The sequence below is a fragment of the Lagopus muta genome, chromosome 8 (assembly GCF_023343835.1).
Source record: "Lagopus muta isolate bLagMut1 chromosome 8, bLagMut1 primary, whole genome shotgun sequence".
NCBI classification, from domain to species: Eukaryota; Metazoa; Chordata; class Aves; order Galliformes; family Phasianidae; genus Lagopus; species Lagopus muta.
In genome coordinates, this window is record NC_064440.1 from 33,307,164 (window position 1) to 33,331,961 (window position 24,798).

The following is a 24,798-nucleotide window of genomic DNA, read 5'->3' on the forward strand; positions in this document are numbered from 1 at the left end:
GGTTTGCCTAATTCCTCTCCCTCAAGATTGAATGCAGGTTTCCAGTGGGAACAGTACCATGGTACAAGAGCAATGCTGGTCATGCTTAGGCTGAGATCCAGCTTTAATGGGACTGCTCTTTGTGATGGGAGTCAGAAGGATGTGTGTATGTGCACACTTGCAGGCTGAGCATAAACGTAGGTGTTGGTGTAGGTCATTTCATACACAGTGAAACACTGGGGAAACCTTTGATCTAGACAAGGCATTGCCAAGTGCTGGTGTTCACACCAAAAACAGTTTTGTCACTTGCTGCAGCAGGGCCCAGAGCTTTCATCTTGATAATTCATCTTGATAGTGTGAGACAGTGACAGAAAGTATGATGCCTTCTTGTGTCATATCTGTATTTCAGCTCAACAGGAGATTGAAAACATGAAAGGCCCATGATGACATGAAGCTTGCAAGTTTGAGTCAAAATTTGACTTGGCTCTCAAACTTTGGCTTTGCAAAACAAAACCTTAGCATTATTTCAATGAGTTATTTTTCCAGTGAATAACTTCCTCAGTTGGTTCTCTGCTCTGGCATCTGTCTCTCAGGTCAGCAGTGCTGTTGTTCCCGAGGTGGCAACAGTTGGGAACTGCATCATGGTGAGAAAGGGCTGTTTGTTTCCTTTCCATTCAGATCTGAGTTACTTTTGGGAGCTAATCTACCCCGTTGGGTCCGTGAGTGGAAAACCTGGAGATCAGAGGAAAGCCTGACTGCAGAGTACTATTCAGCAGCTGCAGCTTACTGAAGAAGCACTGTAGGCATGTTCTGTTCAGTTTGCCCTTTTCTCTGTTTCTTGTTTTGTGTTTTTCTCTGAGTTAAGTTTGGTTGAGTTCCCTTTGATGCGTAATGAGTGCCAGAAGAAAATCTGCAGTGTGAATGCAAGTAGCTTACAAATTCCTTCATATCAATGGAAATAATTGCTCTCCAAGTGACTCAGACAAGTGATAACTTTGATCCCATTGACTCAGTCTGGATTTATACTGACTGTGATATGAAGATCTTCTGCGGCCTTGCTTTTCCTTCTCTGTTTTTGGGACCACCTCATTTATCTTAGTTAATAACCTCGGTTGTGTATGTACTTTTTCTTCTGTGCTGTCTTTTTCAGTTAAAAACACTCAGTTGTTTTTTTCTTTTGTGTGAAAAAATAACCGATGCTCTGGTGTGAAGTCACATCAGGCAGCAGTTTGGCACTTGGACCAAAATGAGGAGTACAGCACTGTATAGCCCTAAAATCCTTCACACAGATGCTCAACTTTTCATCCTCAGATAAGATCAGAGAATAGTGTCTTGTAGTGCTCTCTTTGATGGCTGTTGTGTACAGTGTTTTACAGCAGCAAATAGGAAGACCAGGTGAAGAACCAGGTCCTGAACTGGGGCACTGCAGTCAGCCATAGGAGAGATGGCTGGTGCAGGAGCTCTGCAAGGCTGTCCTCAGCTATATGTGCATGGACAACTTCCAGCCTCTCTGCAGCCCTCCCGCAGCCCAGACAGTGCTTACTTCTGAACAGAGGACAAGTGAAATCTTGCTAAGCAGGAAACCTAAATTTCAAGCCTCTGCCTTTACAACTGAGAAGCAAGAAAGGTTTCCGATGTAGCCCACTTGCTGTTTCTTATATATATATATAAATTAACTTATGTATTCACTGTTCTCCTTTCATGTCATTTCATTTTCACAGCCAGCATAAAATTCTTTTGTACTTCTTTTCTGTGCTTTCACTGCACTCTGAACTTAACTAGTTACGTTCCACCATCACCTTCTGCCAGTTTACTATTCATCTTTTTGATCCTTTTTTAGGTTAAAACAGCAGAGCTCGTAGTATTTAGTATCAGACAGTCCTGCTGGGTTTCTGACATTCCCGTGTAACTCTCCTGAAAACATTTGCTGTTTTCTGAGGTACTGGAATACAGAGTTAATTTCATGTAAAATATGGTTAAAAAAAAAAAGTAAAAAATGAATCTAGTAGTTGTGGCAAGGACAAAGACCTTGTCCTGCTCTGTGAAGTCAGCAGTTTGTGAATGTCAGTGTTCAGGACACCCCTGGCCACCGCTGCTCCCGCAGTGATGCTGGGCAGGTGCAATGCCATCACCGAATTTGGCTCTTCTGGAGGTGACAGTGTGATGTATGGCCACCTGCCTTATAAATCCTTATTAAGATGCTGCAGCTTCTGTGACTGAAGCCACCCGCCAATATCAACCTGGGAAATAATGTACAGGTCTGCTTTTAGTGAAAGAATTTCAATACCTTTCAGTTTTGTTCCCCCGCCTCCCCCTATTTATTTTATTCTAAGGGAATAATGGGACCAGGAAAGAGCTTTCTCCTTCTCCATCTCTGGATGCTGTTGTGACTGTGCAGTGGAGCCCTGTCCACTTGTGTTCTCTCTAAGCAGAGACGGCTTTTCTTTCTTCACAGAAGCAGGTACAGAAGGGCATCTCCTTGCTAGGAAACCTTTTTCCTTCCTTCTATAGTTAGAAGGTGAACTTCTCCTGCAGGAGTTCGGCGAGGAGAGAATCCCACATGGCCATGTCTATTTGAATACTGCCTGTGGTTACGGGTTTCAGCAGAGTGCAGAACAAAAATCCAAGTGTCAGTAGAAGACAAAAAGATAATTCGCTTTCATCTCAAGAACAAAGCTGAACAGAGAAGCCTTTTTCAACTTTTTTAATTCATGAAACATTTATCTCAGAGTCAGGTTATGTTATGCTGGCAAGAATCCCACCTGTCAGCATTTCCACTATAAGCCCCTGTTTCTAGTGTTTTTAGGGAAGAGTCTTAAAGGTTCCCTTTGAACAGGTTTAGCATACAAGGTCTTGGCCCAGAAACACGCTTTTCTTCTCAATTAAACGAAACTAATACAACTGCATGCTTGGTGCAGAGGATGCATTCACACTGCATTCAGGTGAAAGATGGGATGCAGAAATGTGAGAATTCAGGAGCCTCTCAATAAAATTTACTTTTTCAGTACTTTAACAGCCAGTATTGCTAACAGAAGAGGAGGGAAGATGCTCTGTGAGGAAGAGCCCAGCTCTAGGGTTAGCTGGCTGAGCTCCTGGAGCGTTACCAAGCAGCTTTCTCATGTTTTTATGATTCCCCAAATGAAAGCTGTTGTGTAAGTGCATGCATTTTAACGAGATTCAAAATTCTCTTGTGTTTCTTTAGGAAGATATACTGAATTACTGGGGGGAAAAAAACGTGGGACTGTCTGTGAAAGAGAGAGATCAGCATAAGAATAGCAAGTAGCTCTGCAGCTGAAGTATTTAGACTTCCATGTGCACACCTGCACCTGCGAATCCTTGTGTTACTACACAAGGATTTGTGTGCTTTACTAAGCACACAAATTGTAGTTGCAGGTTAACTTTTTTCCCTCACACACTGGATTACAGAATGTCTGAGTAATCTACTGGCTTTTCCCTTACTCTGACATCAAGAAAGAGTTTTCTCTGCATGATTTTCCCCTCTGGGCTCTATTTTGAGCTGGGAGAAAAGAAGCAAACCTTGTGCTGAAGGTCCCGTGTTTGAGGTAATAGAGTAAAACCTGCAGTGACAGCTGGTAAAATTGCTTTGCTTGTTTGTTCACTGCTTGCTGTACACACACCATGTGCCACATGCTCCTAGAAGTCCTTGGCAGAGGTGCTGGGGGTGGATAATACCTTTTTACATTGCACTCCAGGTGGGGCAGGATGGGCAGATGGAGAGGAGAGCAGAGCAGAGCTCACTGCTGGCAGGGGCGCACACGTGGACATCACAGAGTGCAGGAGAGTGCTGAAGTCAGCCATGGCAGTGGTGGGTGAGGCAAAGGGACTGACAGAAATAAGCCAGTGTGTGGAAGTGGAAGGGGCAAGTGGTTGTGGGCTCTTTTCTTCAGTTTTTGTGTTTTCATCCCATCCCCTTCTGATGAGTTTTCTCTCCTTGGAAAGTAAACTTGCAATAGCTTATGTTCTGATAAGGAGATCCAGTCCTTTCTAGAGTTTTCAGTGCATCTACTTCAAGGCAACAGTGCAGAAAAATCCCCTACAAAGCATGGAATGCCTTCAGAGTCTTTATTTCTACTGGGGACATCATGCACTCACTGGAGAGCCTGCTGGTGCCTCACTGACACAAAGCACAGGTAAACCAGGCACAGGTCTGTGCAGAGACCACGTAGGCAAACCATGCATGAAAAAGGCAAGGAATGGACTAGGATTCATCCTTTCCATTTTACACTTCACCGTAAAATGGAGGTCCTTGGCTATATTCAGCAAGAGAGACTGAGAGAACCTTCCCTGATGAGTCAATAGCTGGAGCATGCGGTACGCTTAGGTCTTGTGGAGTGAGCTTCTGAAGCTTCACATTATTTGATTTCCTAAACAACTTTTAGCTGTATAAGATCAGAAGTTAAATTCAGGGTGTTGTTGTTCCATTCATCCTCTCCCCTACGGATTAATACCTTTCTTGAGCAACTGCTTAGTTGGATTTTTTTGTGGTAGAGAATATGTGGTGACCAGTTCTACCGTTCAGGTCCCCGTAGTTGGAACACTCTATAAGATAAGTCTGTCTAATGAAAATATTTCTTCTAACTTCTTAAAACTTCTAACTGAACCAAAGAATTACAAATAAGTCTTTCATCTGAGCACTACCTAGGTAAACCACTTGCTCAGATGTTCTTTTCTAAAAGCTCGTATCATATCAAGCTGATAATTAACCTCTTTAACGTATTGCATTATACTCTGTTTAATCTAATGGATTTGTTATCTTGATTTTTGAACTTGGCAAAGTTTGTTCTTGTCAGATTTTCACATCCAGTAGAGCATGCAAAATCCAAGAAAACAGCAGAGTTTAGGAAACACAAGCAGTTCTTCAGTAATGCTCAACAGGTCTGGGGTGAGTTTTGTTCTCTCCCAGAGTTCTTAACTTATGGCTTGGTAAGATTGTGGTTGGTTGCTTGCTTTGTTGAGCTAAGTATAAATAAAGTAAGTATATATGGTAAACTAAATATAGGAGTAGTGAACTGTTGCATTGGATGAGTTAATGGTTCACCTTAATTCTGCAGATGCAAAGAAGCTGTGGAAAATAAATTGTAATTGTCTCCCGCCTCTGTTGTCTTGCCCTGCTGTTGTGTATCTGTATGGACACAGGAGGGTGGATTTGAAGCAGAATTTCTCTATTGATTCAGAACTCTTCAGCTTTTATCCTTTGAAAGTAAGAACAAAAAATCATTTGAATTTAAGTTCCTTGCTTAATCACTTTGGCTGCAGGATTACTGCTCCCAGATCCACGATGCCAAAGGTCAGTCTGCTTTTTTGGTACAACGCTGGATCGCATTGAAAAAATAGAAATGTTTTTGTTCTCTGTCTGAAGTCCCTTAGATAACTCCATCCAAGGCAAGACAATTAATATCTGTGTTCATTGGAAGCCGAGAGGTTGATATGCGGCACAAAATAATGCCATGGTATTTCTGACTGCTGATTCTAATGTTAATTTCTGGGTTTCAAAATGGAAAATTACACGTGTTTGTGCATGGCTGAATATCCATCCAAAAAAAATGCAGAACCCTTCATATTTTGTTTTCTTTGAATGTTGCTATTATCTCTGTATTTTCTGCAGAGGAAGAATGTATGGTTATTAATGTAATTGGGCAGCAGCTTAAGGAGTGAATAGAACGGAGATTTCTTCCATTAATATTTCAATCAAGACCCGATGACTCAGTTAATAATAATGCATTCTCCGTAATTTACTGCCCTTTACAACAGCTCGGGTGTCAGATTCAAGGAGACTGGATCATGGATAGACACTGGAGGTTAAATGTGGGCAAAATGTGCCCTTGTGCAGCTGCAGAGCCCCGCTCCAACAGTTTGGCATTTCTCCTGCTCTCAGGGGTAACGGTCCCATAAGACTCGAGGGTAGCTGCAATGGAATGCCATTCTCCTAACTGACACCACCTCCTCAGCATGAGTATTAAGACAAGCTCCTCCTTTTTCCTCTGCTCCTTGCCTCGCAATGCGTTTCCTAGGCGAGTCTTGAACCTTGAAGAAGTGCAGTTCAGTGGTAAACAGGGGCAGTCTCAGATTTCCAGGTGTTGGTAAAGGAAACACTAGCTGTGCCTCCAAGAAAAATAAAGTGGTGTTCTGGAAATTAAGTTTCAGCAATAGCGCTGAAAAACACTTTACAGAAATGTTCCCTTTGTATAGCTTTTGTTATTATTATTACTATTGCTAAAATCCTTTTTGGGCTGAGTTGACTGACAGAAGGGAAAACAGGAAGTTCCCATTCATTGTGTGGCACAGCATCCACGTACTTTTCCGTCTCTTTTGTTTGAGATGCCATGCTTTTCTGTCCTCGTGGAAAGGCTACTGTGTGTCTGTTGGTATTTCAGAGTGTCTGACGATAAATGCTGTGCCCTGCTGAGCAACACGTTTATTGCACTGCCATTACTTTTTACACGCAAAACACATGCTGGTGTTTGGGCTCTTACTGTGGACTGAGTGCACTGATATTGCTGCTGATTTTATCTGCTGGAAATTTGCTCTTTCCTTCTCCACGTGTGCTTCGTTATAGTTGTCTCCAATTGTGTTAACTATATCAAATCTAATTTATCTGTAGTTTCTTGGGAATTGTGTGTGATCACATTTCCATTCCAGCAGTGAATTTATAATTGGATAGTAATTACTCAAATTTTCTTTTTATCAGGATATTTTGGCCTGGGTTTCTTATTTAAAGCCACTTAAATAAGCGACCCTGGGGGTTCTGTTAGGGTTTTTTTGACCCGTAATTCTGTCAAAAACTGTAAAGAATCAAAGAATTGCACTCTGACAACCTTTTTGTGCTGGAAGTTGGTGTGCTTGCTCTTTTGAAGATACTGGGTTGCTTCAGTAGTCCAGAGCCTTTCTTGTTGTCTTGTTCTTTGTTAGTTTCTGTTGTGAGACGTACATGAGGATAACAGTGATCTCCTGGTTTGATCTCAGCAGTGGATATGGCCTTGAAGAGGAAACTAGTTAAGAAATAGACGTGACAAACATGGAAACATACAAAATGGGGCTTGCAGGAATGGCCTGCCGCCTGCTGTTTTCATTGAGTCACAGAATGGCCTGGGTTGAAAAGGATCACAGTGCTCATCCAGTTCCAACCCCCTGCTATGTGCAGGGTCACTATCCACCAGAGCCACATCCAGCCTGGCCTTGAATGAAGGTTTTGGTGCTGTGCTTTATCCCAGTGCCATATAAGTGCAACTGGAAAGAGTCACCTTGACCTCCAACTTTTGGCCACGTGCAGGAGGTCATTCATTTCCAGACTTGTCAGGCTCCTGCTTACAGTCAATGAAGTTTTCTTCTTCCAATGCTTGAGGCTGAGGAGAGTTTTCCTATCTCGCTGTTGTACAGCTGCCCTCCCATTTCCAAGTGTGGTTTATCTGCAGGTAATGACTGCCTCTGTGCTCCCGTGTCTGTGCTGCTCTCCACCTTCACCAGCTCTTTTCCCTCTTAGCGCCGATACAATTTACAGCAGCCATCAAATACCTTTTAACAGTAGTTTAGTCAACTGAATTCCTTCAGTTGTAATGTGAGCTACAGGATATTACTAGGTTGTGTCCCTCTAGAATTACGTGGCGCTGAAATCTCATTACCTCCTTTCATGGAAGGGCTTGATGCAAACAGTAAGAATATACTGGTTAAACATGTTCATAAACACAGAGGAGGCTTTTTCAATGGAAAAGAGTCTTCAAATACAGTAGGAGTGCGGTTTATTTTTGTTTGCTGTTTGTAGCTTTGTTTTGGTTGCTGGGTTTCACTTCTGATGGTATTTTTGTTGCTTTTACCCATTAAACCAGTGATATTTTAAACCAGAAGTGCACCATTTTGCTATCCCTGTCATGAAGGCTTCTTTTTAGCATGAGATACTGTGGTTGGATGCCTTCTGCATCAGGAGAACAAGTCAGGTATCAGTGATGACATCTGACATATGTTCCTCCAGTATGTAGGTCACTTACAGCCTAATGTGGAAGATGACAAAAGATAATTAATTTTGATTTCATGCTTGTGATTCCTTAAGGAAGACTTTAATGGTGTGTGTGGAGTATCAAGGAACACGTACTGAATCACAGCATAAGAGCAGGGCTCAGTCTTTTGGAAGCAGTGATTATGCTTTCTAATTCAAACCCTCCTGCTTGGTAGATGTAATTTTTTCTTCCATGATATTGGAATGCACCCTTTCTGGAAGCAATCACATGAAGTAAGGAGATAGTTAAATCCTTATTAACTGTGAGAAATGTATTGCTCTTCTAGAAACTGGACTCTGTTTTTAGCACGCAGAATGCCTTCTGTCGCACCCAGCCATAAAATCAAGGTCTTTGCATTTATGAGAATGCAGAGTAATTGTTAGCACTGTAACTGATTTGCTTTCTTTATGTTGAATTCTTAGGGTCTCCGTGTTTGTACGTTCTATGGTCACCTGCACTCCTGCAATCATGCTGCATTCAGCCTGGAGGTAAGTTCTGTGCACTGGTGTTTATTTATTTATTTATTTTCAAATTGTTAGCACCACATTCCTTACTCTGGTAAATAATACTGCATGCTATGCTGAAGAAGATAGCCCTGCAGCTGAACTCAACTTCTGGAGCACTTTGTTGCAGCACACACCTCCCAGCCAGGGCAGAGTCCCAGAGACTGCTAAGTGAAGCTGCCCTTCCTTGTGCTTAGCTCTCTGTTCCTTTCATCGCTTCAAGATAATCTAAGCCATTCTCGTGTGTTATTGTCTAGTTACTTTACTTAAATGAAGTTTGCTGTTAGTTTTTTTTCTTGGATGGTTAATTTTATAGTGGTTGTCAAAAGTGGGTCGTTTTGGGTGGGATTGGTGACAGGCTGTGATCAAAATGCCTGCAAATTTTGTAAGGTAAGTCATCTGTTCAGGAATGTTTCTTAGAAGTCATCTGAAATATTCAGAAAGCAAGGCATTTGCAGTTTATGGTTCCTCTGGCTCTCTTGCCTGTACTTCTCTTAAAACCAGTGTGGAAGTGATGAAGCATATGCTGTTTTCTGCTACCACTTGAACTCTTCCCTCTAAGGAACTGGCTTTTTTGTCATCTTTCCTGAAAAGCACATCATCAGCATTCCTTCTCCCTGCGCTCTCACTGCTAGTGTTTTATTGCAAGCATAGCAAGGTACCAGTTTTCAGCTGTAGGAGATCCTGAATATTCTCCTGTGCAGCATCCACTTGTGCTTTACCATCCACTTATGGCAACCATGTGTGTTTTTCAGGCAAGCCCTAGGGGTTGATGCAGCAGCAAGTGTGAGATAAACTTAGTTCAAGGAGGTGAATAGGGATTCCCAATGCTCTTAATTGCTTTTCTGCCACATGTATGTATGTTTGACAGGCACAGCCTCTTGGTATTTTGAAACATGATAGTATAGTAAAAATAGTATTTAACACTAAGAATTGTGAAGGAAAGCTTCACTGTGCCTGGCAGTAATGTAGCACTGTCTCTAACCTGAGTATTTACAAAGAGCCTCATGCTTTAATGTGGCTTGTAGTGATTAACAGGAAGCTGGAAGGGTGTGCACTGATGATCTTCCAGCTAAGCATGTTATTTTGGTAAAGAATATTATAGTTGGCTTTAAACCCTAAAGTCATTGGTTGACATTCTCAATGATTGAATTAGTAAAAATGGAAACATCCTGAGTAGCATTCAGTAAATTGAGTGAGGAGTATAATTTCAGGAGCTGTAATTGCAGTTACACAAATCTGCACAACTGCTTTTGAATTGAATGTAGAAAATGGTATCTTTAATTTTACAGTCCCTTTTACTGTCCCACAGAGAAATTACACAAATTAACCCTGTATGTACAGAAAAAACTACTGAAAAGACTGAGTGGTTGGTCCTGAGTTGCACAACTTACAGTTGTGACACTGGTTGGCTGGCAAAGAAAGTTCTGTATTTCAACTTCATGTAGCACCAAAGAACTGTTTTCTTCTCCTCTCTTGGTTGCCTGCCAAGTAAGTGAAAATATTCCACCCTAAGCAAGCTGAATAAGGCCCTCAGGTGACAAAGTTTTTGTTAGAACATGCATGGTTTTTGAGGGAAAAAGCTTTTATTGAAACATTAACATTCTTAACAGTACTTTTATCAAAAAGATTTTGGAGATTGACCATGAAGCATTGAGACAGAGGTGCAGCATCACTTCCAGAGAGGTTAGCAGAAAATCCCATGGATAGACCTGGCCAAAGCTTTGCAGTGAGGCAAGGATTTGTTGGAAAAATCTTATTTCTGAAGTCTGGAATGGTGAAATTGAAGGCTGACTTGTGGCAGAATGCTGCCTGGTATTGTTTGTTTGTTTGTTTGTTTAATATCTTAGCAGCACAGGACCCAAAGCAGCTCCCATGCTGTGTTAGAAGTCCTCTCTGCAGGGTGGGATTCTGAAGGTGTAGTGCTTTTATGGTGAAACACCCTGAAGCTTCACATCCTTACTGGATATAAGTTTCTTTATGTAGGCTTCTAAGTCACTTCAGTGGGCTTGTGATAGCTGTGGCTGAGGCTGCTGTGTGCCAAAGGAGTTCTGAAGGACTGTGAAATGCTCATTACACAGTGTGCTGTACACAGAATGCAGGAACAAAGAGCACATTTTCCAGTTAGATCAGAGAGCTATCCAGGCAGTGTGTCCAAAACCAGGGATATTTTAGGAGAAGAGTATTGTATGAGGAAGAAGTAAAAATGAATAATGCCATTATAGAGATGGAACAATTTCTCATTAACTCCCTGAAATGTAAGTTATTTACTATACCATACATCTGCAAACTGTAGTTAACAGTTGGGCACAAGCTCTGCTTGAGTGCCTCTGCTCGAACGGATGCTCTGCTCTGCCTTCTGATGCTAAGACTGGATTAGGAATTAAAAGGCAGGCTGCTTCTGTGCCTGTCAAAAGTTTGGGAAAATGGGAGCAAAATCCGAGCAGCTGCTTTTGAATTGATGGAGAAAATAGTATCTTTCTTTAATTTTACAGTCCCTTTTACTGTCACACACAGAAAATTGTTTCAGGTATTTCTTTTTCACTAGAAGCTAAGCCTTTGGGTGGAAACGTGCATGTGTGGTGGGAAAGATGTATTTTTTAGAGGCCACTGTACGTGTTCAACTTCTCTTCAAAGTCTCTGAGCACACTAAAATATGTATGTATCTTATATGTATGAATGTACCTTGTCTGGGAAACCAAAGATGCCCTCTTTAGAGATGCCCAACTGAGACTGCACTGTAGAGGTAATTTCCCTGATTTTGGAACATTACAGGGATTTTCACCCAGAGGGTGGTGAGGCACTGGAACAGGCTGCCCGAGGAGGCTGTGGATGCCCCATCCCTGCAGGCATTCAAGGCCAGGCTGGATGTGGCTCTGGGCAGCCTGGTCTGGTGGTTGGTGACCTGCACACAGCAGGGGGTTGGAACTGGATGAGCACTGTGCTCCTTTGCAACCCAGGCCATTCTAGGATTTTGTGACTCTATGATTTCAGGCAACCCCATGTAATTATTGGGTTCTGTAAGACTGCCTAAATGCAGGCTAGGAATGGGCAGAAGGTGCTGGAGGAGCTTCACTCCTGCATCAGAAGCTGCAGTGGGGACATCTGTATCAGCCCAAGCCATCTTCTCTCGTGCCTATTATGGAGAATATTAATACCTATCTGTGTAACTCAAGTAAAGATGAAAATTCAAGCCACTGGTGTTTTTGTATTAGTACAAGGCTTTAATCAGGGGTAAAACAGGGGGAACAGAGGAAAGCAATGCAGCTTCATCTAATAGATTCCTCACAAGTGGTGACCTGTTCTTGAATGTTGTCCAGCCTTTTCTACTGTGTAATAGAAAAATCTAAGCACGGCCTAAAGAGCATTGGAAATCAAAGTTTTACACTTACTTTGCACAGCATTTTCCCAGCTTAGCAAATCACCATATGCTAATGAAATACAAAGAATATAGATGCTTGGTTGGATCATTACAATTTCAGACTAGAACAAAATTTGCTCCCTTGTGTGTGTATACGTATGAGATAAGGGTATGATTATTGTGCTCCTCTGTTTGTATCTATCTGCCATGTTGTGTTTGTGTGATGCTTACAGGTTAAGAAATCATTACAGAGGTTACCAAGATTCCATACAACAAAACAAATGTTGAAGTTACAGGTTGTATTAGGAAAGCCTACAAGACTATAAAAATATGCTTAATACCAACTGCCCGATTTTACCTCCTCCAGCCAAAATGCAAAGAGCATTTATCTCATTCTGCCATTGATTTACTGAAGGACAAATAATGTCAGACAGTTTTTAAACAAAAACAAAATTTCAATTTTGTTTACCTCTTCAGCAGTCCAGTTTGATGTCAGCTACCATTTAGCTGGGCCAATAATACTGATATCTGATGTCAGTTCTTATTCATTACTGCATCGAAATGATGCAAAAGTCAAATCTCTGTGATGTTTCTGTGGATGGCCACATAAAGCCAGGGACGTCTGACTGCATCTCACAGACACAAACAAGAAAAGAACAGAATGCAAAATCAAAAAATATCTGCTCTTATTGTTATTTATGTATTCAAAGTGTTCACTTCTTTGCATAAACTCAAAGCCAGTTCCTTACAAAGGTTACCTAGTAATATCAAACGTGTTCAATTATACATGCAAAAGGGCTAATGGGCTCTTCCTCTAGTTTATTTCTGTCTCCATGCATAAGGAATATAATTACAGAACTGAATTACATTTTAAATACAGATTTTGGTATCATTAGTTAACCATTTTCAGCCCACTGAAAGTTGTGAGAAGTAAAACAAAGAGAACAGGAAGAAGAAATCTGTTCTGTCTCCGTGTCATAGCAGGGAACAAAATCTGCATCAAAATGCTCAATTTTTTTGTTGGCAAAAAGCTCTTTCTGCTAATGGTGGAACTAAGAAAACCTGTCCTAAGATACACTTCCAATCCATTCTCTGAAATATTCATGTTGCTCCCTATTTTTGGGAGTGATTTTCCTGGAATCCATTCTTCCTTTGGCCGGGCATTCCATTTAATCACTTCCCATCATCCCTGGTGCAGTTGCTGTTGGCAGATCCCTCCAGCTAGCAAGTACGTGCCTGTGGTACCCACTGTCTGTAGACCAGAGAAAATCTGAAAAGCACTCCAGAAGGCTCAGTGGGTCCATCTTTAGCGGGATCGGTGTATGTATTCTTGCTCTCTGCCTCTGATACCAGAGTCTTAATATAGAAAGCTGGATAAACAAACAAGAATATCTCTACCGAATAGCTGGGAAGTTACAAAGATGTCCCCAGTTCTTTCCCTAGGGAAGCAGCAGTGTGTGTGTGCTCTTATCTGACCGTGCTCCATGGTGCTGTGTCCCCGTGTCTCAGAGAACAGGGGCAGTCTGCTAACAAAGGTGCAGCACTCCTCGGTGAGTCAGTCACAGAGCAATCCTCATTCTGGCACACAGAGCTGATGCTGCTGCCCCAGAGACCTTTATTGCCAGGGTTATAGTGCACCAGTTCTTTCTGCCGTGACACCTGGCCTCAATCCTCCTGCTGCAGGATTGATGCCTGCCTTCATTCGCCACATGGCTGGCTTTGCTTTTAAACCCAGGAAACCCCTTCTGGTGCTCCTTGTTGTCCCTGCACTGGTACCTGCAGTAGGTCACGAAGCATCCTGTAACATTCTGCAAAGCAAACCCACAGAAGCTTCGAGAGTGAGAGACTTGCTTTCATTCTGTCTTCCTTCTGGTGGGGTCTGCAAAGGTGTTACCAACTTGCCAGGAAGAGCAAGATTTCTAGTCATGGTGACTGGGACTTCTGTGCTCTTTCAGGTACCCCGTGTAGGGATGGGGCAGGCTGAGAAATGTGGGGCAGACAGCAGGCAGGGAGGGCTTTGCTGCTCAGTTTGCCATGAAATTCATTTGCACCGTGGCTAATGCTCATCTGGCTTGTTATCATTTGAGCAAGACAATCCATCCGTTAATTTTGCACACCATTGCTAGGTAAGATTTTTTTACAGAGTCTAATATTGGTAGGACAAGGAGAATGGCTTTAAATTAAAAGGAAGGGAGATTTAGGTTAGATGTTAGGAGGAAATTCTTTACTCAGAGGGCAGTGAGGCCCTGGTGCTGCTGCTCAGAGAAGCTGTGGGTGCCCCATCCCTGGAGGTGTTCAGGGCCAGGTTGGATGGGGCCAGGACAACCTGAGCTGGTGGGGGCAAACCAGCCCACGGCAGGGGGTTGGAAGTGGGTGGGCTTTAAAGTCCCTTCCAACCCAAACCATTCTGTGATTTTATATAAATTCACATTTACTCAAACTTCTGACTACATTTACAGGATACTGCAAAATATTCTGGAATGTTTTAGGTCTGGATGTTTTAAAAGCTGAGTATTTCTTTTGGTGGGTATAAAAGTGCACCCAGCCTGTTGTCACTTGTTAAATCAGTGATGGCTTGTGCTTTTGGATGCCTCCTTTTTGGAGTCTCCTAGGCTTTCTGGTTGTGTTGCAGCATACATGATGTGATGCACAGACAATTGGATTGCAGACAACTCTGATGTCTAAAGCAGAAAGTGTGGCATCATATTTAAATGGCACTGACTTAATTTGATTCTGAGCAACTTAAAAAAAGCAAAAGCAAAAATGAAAAACATGCTGTATGCCTTAGGTGAGATTTAGTCCTTGAAAAGATCCTCAGGAGGAACAGCTAATGAATTGACCATGCAGGAGTTTCTCTTGCTTGCAGACTTCACATTTACAAATACAAATACACTGTTATGTCCACTTGCTCGTAAGTGTAATTGAAAGAAAAAGAGATTATCTCCCTTAATGTGATTTTGCTTGCAGAATTCGGTGTTGTGCAGTGAATGTGACCCCGTGTGTATACGATCCCAGAAGCAAACGCTGCTTAGCATGCAGAACTGCAAGCAGTGTGGGAGATCTGCCCTTCTTTCTTCCAGGAGAAGAATTAATTCGTGTATCCTAAGTTGCAACTGCAGGAATCAGAACTGTTAAAAATGGCATCTCCTGGCCTAGGCCCAGCACGGCCAACCTCCCTGTGCCAGATTTATGCTGTGGATTCTGGGCCCCAGCCTAATTCATTTTTCATTTTAACAGCTGTTCTTTAAACATGTCGTTTTACAATATAAACAAAATCGGAATACCAGGATCCAGCCAGGCTTTTTAAAATTCGATTTCCCACCTGAATTACAGTCAAACTCGCCTTCGTATATGATGTTTCACAGGAAATGCTGTTTTAAAATACATGAGGAGCCAGGCTGGTGTCCCTGCGCCTTGTCGTGTAACTCCCTCGTGCGATGGTAATTTTCTCAGTAAATCGTGAGATTTAAGCTGTTGTTACCACTGACTTGGATAGGAGTGACAGCAAGTGCTTAGGGCTCAGTTATGAGGCTGCCTGCTCTGCATCTGCTCACCTGCAGCCCTCTGGTTTTGCTGTGGGTGGGCTTCCACTGTATTAGCACCCTGCCCTGGTAGGAGGGCTGCTGTCGGTATAGTTTTGCATTGCTATGCACAGAGAGGTGAGAGTTCTTCCAACATAACATTTGCACTACGTTAATTCCTCAGAATTAAGCAGAATGTGGTTTGGAGAAGGGAGTGTTTGCATTCGGTAAGAGGGCTTTTGAGCCACTTAGCCCTTAGCATCAAGTTGTGACCAGAAGGTGCTTGGAGCAGCGCTGGGCAGCTGGCGGTGCAGTGCATGGTTTCGTTCCATAGCAGGGCTGGGCTCAACTGCATTTAGGCAAGAATCAAAGGAGGGCCAGAATTGGAAAGACCTTTTTGTTCTGAAGATGCAATTAATCTGTAGTTGAATAAATATCACTGTAAGGAGGTACTTGAATAACGATTTAATCTGAAAGTAATTGAGAATGCAGAGCTGAAATCTAGCGGAGAGAGGAATGCAGATCATTCTATTTTGATGTTTTGCTGGTTGCCTTTTTTGAGGAAGACCTTGAACCAACGGGATGAAATTAGTTGAACTGGTCATTCTTTTGGCTTGGAACACTTTGAAACTGGGAGAAACATTCCATTCATGTGCTCATAGGAGTACAGATTTGGGCAGACGTCCGTGAATGCATTTATAAAGTGTTGATATTTCTTCTTTGTGCATTTGGATTCCCTTACAAAACGCCCAAAGACAGCATAGTCAAATATCAAGTTGAACTTTTTCACTTTCCACATTCCTTTGGTAATTTCTGTTTAAAAAGCACCTTAGTTTACTCATATGTATTTTTTCCCACTCAGATGTTGTATTTTGTAAAATGACTTGCAGTTTACAGTTTCAACAATAGCTCTGTTGGCACTAACAGCAATTTATGTATTTATGAGAGCACGTAGCACATCTATATATTCACATTACTGCAGTGAATACTACCCTGTTTTTGAAAATTAACTGATTTATATTTGAACGACAACAAAATCCCAGTAGAAGAACATGGCACACCTTCAGAATTGTGATGCATATTGCTTTCAGGAGTGTCTAATCAGGTAACGATGTCACCCAGCTTCAGTTCGGTCATGTTGGCTCTCAGAAGAGCGAGAAAAGCCAGTAGGGGAAATTATCATTCATCTCCTCCTCTCACTGCTCAGTTCCCAGAATTCAAAGGCCCTTCTTTGATGGTTAAAAAGGAAAAACAAAATTGATTATTTTAAACCTCTCTGTAAAAGACATTGCTCTCTTTGCAGTGCCGTTTCAAGTGCAATGTCAACGATGGCTAGCAGTAACTCTGCAGGGAGTGCAGCGATCTTGGCTTTCGTATGTAAATTTATGCAAAGGGCTTCTGCAAGCCTGGCATGTGTTGCTCTCCTCAAACACCACAAGGCACTTCTCACTACTTGATGTGGCAAAGAGAAGAGTGATTCCCTCTGTTTCACACAGCAAGAGGAAAGCCTGCAGAGTGCATGTAAACAAGCGAGAGACCCATGATCCATCATTATTTTTAAAGGTGGTAGAAATGGAGATTCTGCTGCAGCGAAGCTCTGCCGTCATCTTTGATTATTTTCAATGGAACTCCTTCTCTGTTGAACAGAAGGAATGTTCTTTATGGGTCTCTGCATGCTCTGAAAGGATAAAGTTAATAATCTAGAAATAATGGCACTTGAGGACGTATTCTTCACCTTGTCACAAAATCATTGCTGAGAAAAAGGGAAGGAGGTAAGCATTTCTACTGTGATATCTTTAAGCTCCTTAGTGTGCTTTGGCCCACATACCTATTCATTTATCAGCACACACATCTCACCTGCACCTTTTTTCCCATTCCCAATCTGTTTGTTTCTTCACTTTCTAATAGCAACACGCTTCGGTCGCTGCTCACATGGAGCAAACACAGCGGTGTGCCTCTCCTTTAAGAGATCTCCCTCCTGTTCCCAAGGGCTGCCTGGTTGTTCACGTGTTGGTTGCACTGACAGCACTCATCCTTTGGTCAGAGAGCTCTCTCCTTGGAGCCCCTGAAGGTCAGGAGTGTCAGCAAAAGGATCTGTGCCAGCACCAGGACCATCTTTGATCCCACTGACAGAAAACACCAGTTGTGCTGACAGATAGTGATCTCCCTCGAGTTAGTGGGGTAGGTGCTGAGACTGCCTCGTGAGCTTGAGAGAGAGCTTGGAGCAAATTCTTGTAGTTATGAATCCATAATGGTTTTTAATAATAGATATTGTCTTTTATCAAATGCTTGCAGAGCATGTAGAGCCGTTTTTGTGGGGGAGGTTGCTCTTGCCCCAGAGCATGCACAGTCAGTGCACTCAAAAATTGCACATCGGGCCATAATATTAAGAGAAAAACAGCCCAGTAAATTATTGCAGCAAGTTGTAGAAGTTTTACCAGTCAACTGCACGGTGCAAAATGAGGAGTTGTCTGTTAACAACTGCAAATAAAGCTGGAGGAACCAACTGTGAAGCTCTGAGAAGACTCTTTCTGCATCTGTGTTGACTCCCCTCTCTTCCAGAAGAGCCTCTCTTGCCAACTGATGGCTATTAGATTAAGAAAAAAAAAGCCACAGGAAGGGAGTACCAGACTGTAGTTGCCTAAGCTCTAGATGTTTATTGTCTGTAGCTGCCTTGAGACATATATGGTGACTTTGATGGTTATGTAAACTCAAAACTGTGAAGGAAAAATCAGATGGGAAGGTGCTGGCACTGCCTGTAACCTCCACTCTTGATGAAAATAACTATTAATACTGCCGCACTCTCGAAGTGGTAATGTAGGTCTGTAGTTTTACCAAGCTAAGTAACTCTGTGTCTTTCTAAGAAGATGCTATTTTCATTTGAAACCAGAGTGATTTAAACCTGGTGCTTCAAAAATGGGTGGTGATTGATTAGTCATCAGTCTAATAATGGAACACATCTGCATTTTTTTCTCCATCTGTGTGATATTTTGCATAATTCATTTGGCTTAATAGGACATTAGAGTCTTTTTCCTTGTTAAAGCTGCAGCACATTCATCCACCCCTGCTTGGGTTCCCTTGGGATTTCCCTGCCCTGGCTCTCTGCAGCTCAGAAAGCCTGGATCCAGCCCATGAGATGAGATGGCTCAGGCACTGTTGGCTGCCTGTGCCCCATCACACTTTTTTCTGACTGCTGCTAGCTTTTGTATTACATCAAGGCATAAGGTTAACAGCTCTCACCAGGTTTCTGATGTGCTTCATGCTGTAAATGTGGGAGGTAATGATTCCTCCTCTTAAAAAATAAGTTAATGCGTATAAAATGGTGGTAGAGTTAAGTGACTTTTGGGATGTGTCCCGCAGGGTGCATGTTAGAAATGCATATTTCCCCACTCTGTCTCAGTCTGAGGCAGCTGAGGCTGTTCGTCATACATCTTCTGGGGCTCCACGGCAGGCAGTTTTCAGCTGCAGCTCCTCGGGCACAGAACAGACCCTAGCAGTGCTGCGTCACCAGGCCAGGGAGGTAGGTGATGGAAGATGGGGTCTGTGCAGGGAACTGTGAATGCAGTATCATTACCTGATGCTCTGCGAGCAAAAGAAGTTCTCAAACTGACGGAGCGAGCTGCTTCACTCATTGTTTCACCTAAAGTATTCACAGAGGGCCATGAAACAACTGCTGACCTTCCTTCAGAACAAAACTTGGATGAGAATACTGCTGGGAGGGGTTTATTGCAGTCTAAATTAGATAAAGCTGTCTGCTACAGTTCATGTGTTACTGATATATGGTAATCTTCAGGAAATTAAATTAACTTGTACCTGATGATTAATTCCATTGTTAATCATTATTAATATTCACTAGGAAAAAAAAAAAAAAAGGATTTCGAAAAAAGGAAAACAAGATTTAAAAAACTTAATGGAAACAATTTAAATCTGAATTTCTCACCAGCAGATATCATCATGAGGTTACAAGTAATTATTTTACGATGGTTTCTAAGTGCCTTTTGAGATTGGGATTATGTTGCATGTACTCATTGTAGGGGAGATCTCCCGTAATATAGAGCTGTGTATTAGAAGGGCAGAGAAGGCAAAGAGTCAGGAGGTAGAACTATAAAGGCAAGGTCCCGTGGAGCCTGGAACCAGGCTCTCAATTCAAACTAATTGAATCCTTGTATAAATTTTTAATTACTTGAGCATGCACACTCACAAAAGCACCAGTTTAATTGTATAGACTAGGAAGAAGCTCTCACAAGTTTCATGAATCATTCTACATGCTCCTTGAATAGAGAAAATGATATGTAGGTCATGCCAAAAGGGATGGGAACAACAACTGATACAAAGAGCACAGTAACACTATATGATAGAGCAAATTCTCAGCTACAGAACACTATTTTTCAACACAGTCACCACCATTAGCAGTGTATTTTTGCCAGCAGTGAACAAAAGCCTGCATGCTGCACCCATAATGATCTGATGATATTATGATCCACTGTCACTGCTGCTGAAACATACCATCCACCACCTCACCGTGCTCACATCCGCTGCTTGGTCTCCATAAACATTCAGTAAGTGTCAGTGGGTGCTGTTCTTTCCACATGAGGAATTCAACTTAGGAGGCATTACTTTTGGAGCAGCCATCGTACAACTGAACTTTGGTGATGCAGTATAAAATGTAATCTTAATGAAAATCATACAATATAAAGCTCATTTTGCACATCTTCATACAATATAAAGCTCCTTTTGCATATCTTCTTCTCCTTGGATCTCATTGTACCCTACTTCTAAATGTAGGAACGTTAGTTGAGCCCTAATAGTCCAACTTGATGTTTTGTATAATGTATTATTGAAAAACCATCATAAAAAAAGATGTTATTGTGGCAAGAAGCAAAAAGAACTCAAAGAGCAATGCAGTTCATTCTTGTATGAATAACTGGAGCAGTAGCTGCTAAAGGAACAAAAAAGCCAAAAGCTCATACAAGAATTCATAATGATTCCACTTTAAAGCTTCTGAAAATGGCCCATGGCCAGAAGCAAATGAGTTCATTTAACATATGATTTATTCCTTTCTTCATCTCTGAATGGCACGTAGCTTCAAATAGTCCTTAAGTTTGATTACATTCACAGTTTATTTGTTCCTATTGAGAAGTTGTTATTCCCCATCTTCAGTTCTCTTGATTTAGAAAAAGGTGTGTAATGGGGATCAAGGCAGTGAAGAAGTGAAATGTAATAGCTGACTCATTAACAAAATCCTTTTGGTACGCTTTTGGTGTAGGAGCTGCATAGGTATCAATAATAATTAAAGCATTGGATGATAAGGTTGTGGGCAGAGTATTCTGAGGCACAGAAAATGCCTGTTATCGTATGTTGTGTATTGCCATCAGAGTTTGTACGTTAGCACGTGTTACAGGTTGCCATCAGAACGCTGTATTTTCTCAATTCTTCTTGCAGATGAGGTGTGCTCCTTTACATGCATGTTGGGCACGATATCCTACTGTGTGTTGCATTGGTGCACAGTGTGTTTATACAGGCATCTGGGAGGAAATGGATAGAAAGCCTGCAGAGTTTTGTCAGTAGGAGCTGGTTGATCTTGTTTCTGGGATAGACTGCAAAGCCTTTGGAGCAGGACCATCTTTTGTAGCTTGTCTGCACAGCACCAAGCACAGCAGGATGCTGCTCCCTGCGCCAGGTTTGTCCAGCCCTGCTTCATTCACATGGATCTGTGAGGATCCTGCAGGTCGATCCTCTCTGGCATGGCCACACATTGCAGCCTGCAGAGAACTTAAGTAACGGGTTTGGGCCTTCACTGTATCTGATACGTGCTGCCTACCAGCAACTTGTCATGCAACAGATGGACAAAACAAATGTGGTAGTGAATAGGATGAGAAGATTAAAAGAGGATAGGGAATGCACAGGGAAGAATGCACAGTGATGTTTTTCCACTGAAAATGTGCTTTGTTGAGATCCAGATCAAACCGTGTCGCGATTCAGAGTGTAGCTTTGTATTCATTTTTTTGTTGTTTTGTTTTGTTTCATGCATGGCTTGCTTGACCTCATCATTTGCATGGGCTGAACTTCTGCTACTGTTGAAATGAAAGCATTGGGCAAGTATGGTTGAACAGATAGTAAAACAAATAGCTCCTCCATCATGCTCAGCAGCACCACTCTTGCTGAGGTGTGATGCAGATAGGGTAACCATGCTTTTTTGCAAAGCAGTGAGTGCTGAGAGCCTACGTGTTGCCAGCTAAATTCTGGCTGAAATGACTGCTTTGTTTCTGTGTATTACTCCATGTTGTTCCCTATAACAAGCCAGAATGGAGTTCTGATAGCTCAGCACCCTACAAATGGACCTAAAGATTTTGTTAAACTTATACCATGATAGTGTTTTGCAGGCTGTTCCTTTCTGCTTGAGAAGGCAATGGATATTTTCCGATCTTAATTTCTCTTTGCTAGATGGCCCCATTTTCTTGCATGTGTTACTTACATCAAAGAAATAAACATTAGCCAAACATGAGAAAGCCACGGATGTGGCACCTGCCCAGTGTTTTCCAGAGTCTGAGTTCTGTACTATTGCAATGCTCCTGCAAAACACTATCTGTTAATCTATTCTCAAACCATTGCACAAATTGGAAAAAAACCTGGACTTTAATAACTCTGAATACACACCAGCTGAGCTGCTTCGGGGATTTGCTATTTCGAATCTTTATACTGGAGGTTTAAATAAGAAGTAAATCCCGTGTCTCTGTGAGAGTTATAATCACAAGCCATATTCTTGGAGGACGCTAGTATCAAAATCCAAAATGACCTCTGTTCTCTCTTCTACTGAAGGTTTCTAATAAACTGTTTTCTGTGGTAGTGCTGGTCTTCAAGTTAATGTAGCGATCAAGAGGCTCTGTTAACCAAACATGTTAACTCATTTCTACTTAAATACATAAGTTTCAATGCCTGGCATCCAGAGATATCCAGCCCTGCATCATTTGCATTCTTCTTTGCCAAAGTATCTAATTAATGCCTTGGTTTTGTTTCCAACCTGGACAGAGCAACACGATTGCTTCCTGTGATTCGGGTGGCGTGCTGAAGCTGTGGGACGTGCGGCAGGCGCTCCCCATCCTGTCTGTGGATACAGGTCCCCGTTCCGCCAACCAGGTCGCCTTCAGTCACTCCGGTAGGATGCCTTTACAACTTTATTTGGCCTAAGGCATGTTTTGTTTTGAAATGTCTCTGAAGTTCTGAAGCCTGATAGCAAATGAGAAGCAGCATAGGCGTGTTTGTTTGAAAGACAAGACGCCCAACTGGTGATCAATGCACTCATTTTCTATGGACTAGATTGGCAATCTGGACTAATGGTCCATTTGTATAAAAGGAAAAATGCACAGTAAAAAGAAGTGCAATTACAAAATTATTAAGTAAAATACAAAACGATCACTGGGAATAGAAAACTTAATGAGATCACTTCTGTTCCAGTGCTGCTTATTCTTCAATGCTTTGTGTTCTTTTGCTAACTCTGTAGTTGTATTTCATAACCAACTTTATTAAGTCCTCTTATAATCACCTCAGAACTTCATTGTGATGACAGAATTGCTTACTGTGCACAAAGTAACCAGGTATTTTTCATCACCAGCCATGCGTTACTGTGTCAGCAGTATTGCAAATGAAGGTGCATTTTCATTTGAAGAGGGGCTATTGGAAAACTGTTGTTTTTTGTCGTTATAAAAAGTATATTAATTCTCTATTCCAAAGCGTGGACAAGCATTTATATTGCAGCACAAAATTTCCTCCTAGCTCAGAAAGTCACCGTTACTCAAAGGAGGGATAATATGATAACATATAAATGTTGCTTATTGAATACTGAATGGGTGCATATTGCTTATTGCTTATTTTAAAATATGTATGCCTTTGTATAAATGTATGCCTTAACGTTGTATGTTAAATGCGTGCAATGTGATATTTCAATGGAGTATGAGAGAGAATTAAGGAATCATTTTGAGAAAGACTAATAACACATTTTGTCATCATGACCCACATACTGTGGAATACGTAATAACAATATCTGAGCCACTTGGCAGAAAACTTAGCCATCAAACTCTATAGTATTTATGTAGCATTTTCACAGATCTCTCTACTGTACCGTTAAATAAGGTATTTTCATTTCCAAGGATAAAATATATTGACACTGTCCATTTCGACAGCTTCCTAAAGACGAATTAAACCACTGTTCTATTTATGTGTGTAATTTGGAACAAGAGCGCGTTTTTTTTTCTTGAGGAGGATTTGAAGAAGATTTCATGTCTGGAGCATAATGCTGGGTCATTTGCAAAGGAATCACATAGCTGAAAAATGCAGCAGCAGTACTTCTAGCCAGATGGGAGCTTTCCAGTAGAAAGGTTATTGGCTTCAGGTAATCTAAATGGGCAAAATTTCCCATCATCTGGATAAAATCCAGAATTTTCTCTGCAGGAGTAACCACAAAACAGAGATATCAAATTGAGACGGATGATCAAAATGAGACATAATGTAAAAGGGCACAAATATACCTAGCTAAAGATACGAAGATACCTGGCTAAGAGAGACCGGTACAACGCCTATGTTTTGAGCTGCCCTTTCTGCTCAGAACATAGAAGTTATAATGGTCTTTTCATGACCTCTCTGTGGACATGGGGTGGGCTGCCCACACGCGCACCCGTTACAGGCAGCACCCATCTGCAGAACAGACCTTGTTGGCAGATACCTGTTTGTTATGGAGCAGCTTTCAGTTTGCTTGGCGAGGGCTGTGGCTGGCAGGAATGCCTTCTCAGTACTGCATCTGGGTGGCATGGTGCAGTGTCTTCTAGCAAAGCTGTGTGAGGCCAGTTTGGTTACTGCAGCATGGGACTCAGACCCGGAGCTCATGGATGTGGAGCTTATGCTGTCATAATTATTTTCTGGCTTAGACTCAAGCTAACTAAACCAAAGTTACTCTGAGTGATGCAGAGATGGCTTTTGATGCAACATGTGAGTGGTGTGTGATGTGTTTGTTGCAACGCAGAGAACTTGATAAAATGATCCAGCCAGTTCCCACATGGTGTGTTTAATAGTGTACTCGTCTCTATGTGGTCAAACTATTCAGTCAGTCACTTGAGCGGGCTTAGCAAGAAGTAATGACTACACTGAAATAAGTCAAACAGCCAGAATAGGCCAGAAATGCACCCAGATGATGATGGGAGAATATATCCCGTGTTTAACTAGCAGCCTGATGGACATTGGCACAACTGTCTCATTTGAGACCTCTGTCTGTGGAGAAGCTTGGGTGGATGTCTCTGACCTTATCAAAGTGTGGCTTAATTACTGGCTGTGTGCCTCCGTCTCTCCTGGTGATATACTGCCTAGTGTAAAATACTTGACTGCATTAATAGTCATACGCAGGAAACAAATTGTTCAGCTTCCTGCAGGTG

The 24,798-nt window shown here is 41.9% G+C and overlaps 1 protein-coding gene across 1 annotated transcript in view; it reads left to right on the plus strand.

Annotated features, from left to right (window-relative positions):
* The window catches only part of SPAG16 (sperm associated antigen 16), a 355,941-nt gene that overhangs the window by 245,330 nt on the left and 85,813 nt on the right, over positions 1–24,798 (plus strand). Inside the window, exons 14-15 of the mRNA XM_048953048.1 lie at positions 8,414–8,479; positions 22,406–22,532. Coding sequence (XP_048809005.1) covers positions 8,414–8,479; positions 22,406–22,532 — 193 coding nt within the window. The remainder of the gene's footprint in view (positions 1–8,413; positions 8,480–22,405; positions 22,533–24,798) is intronic.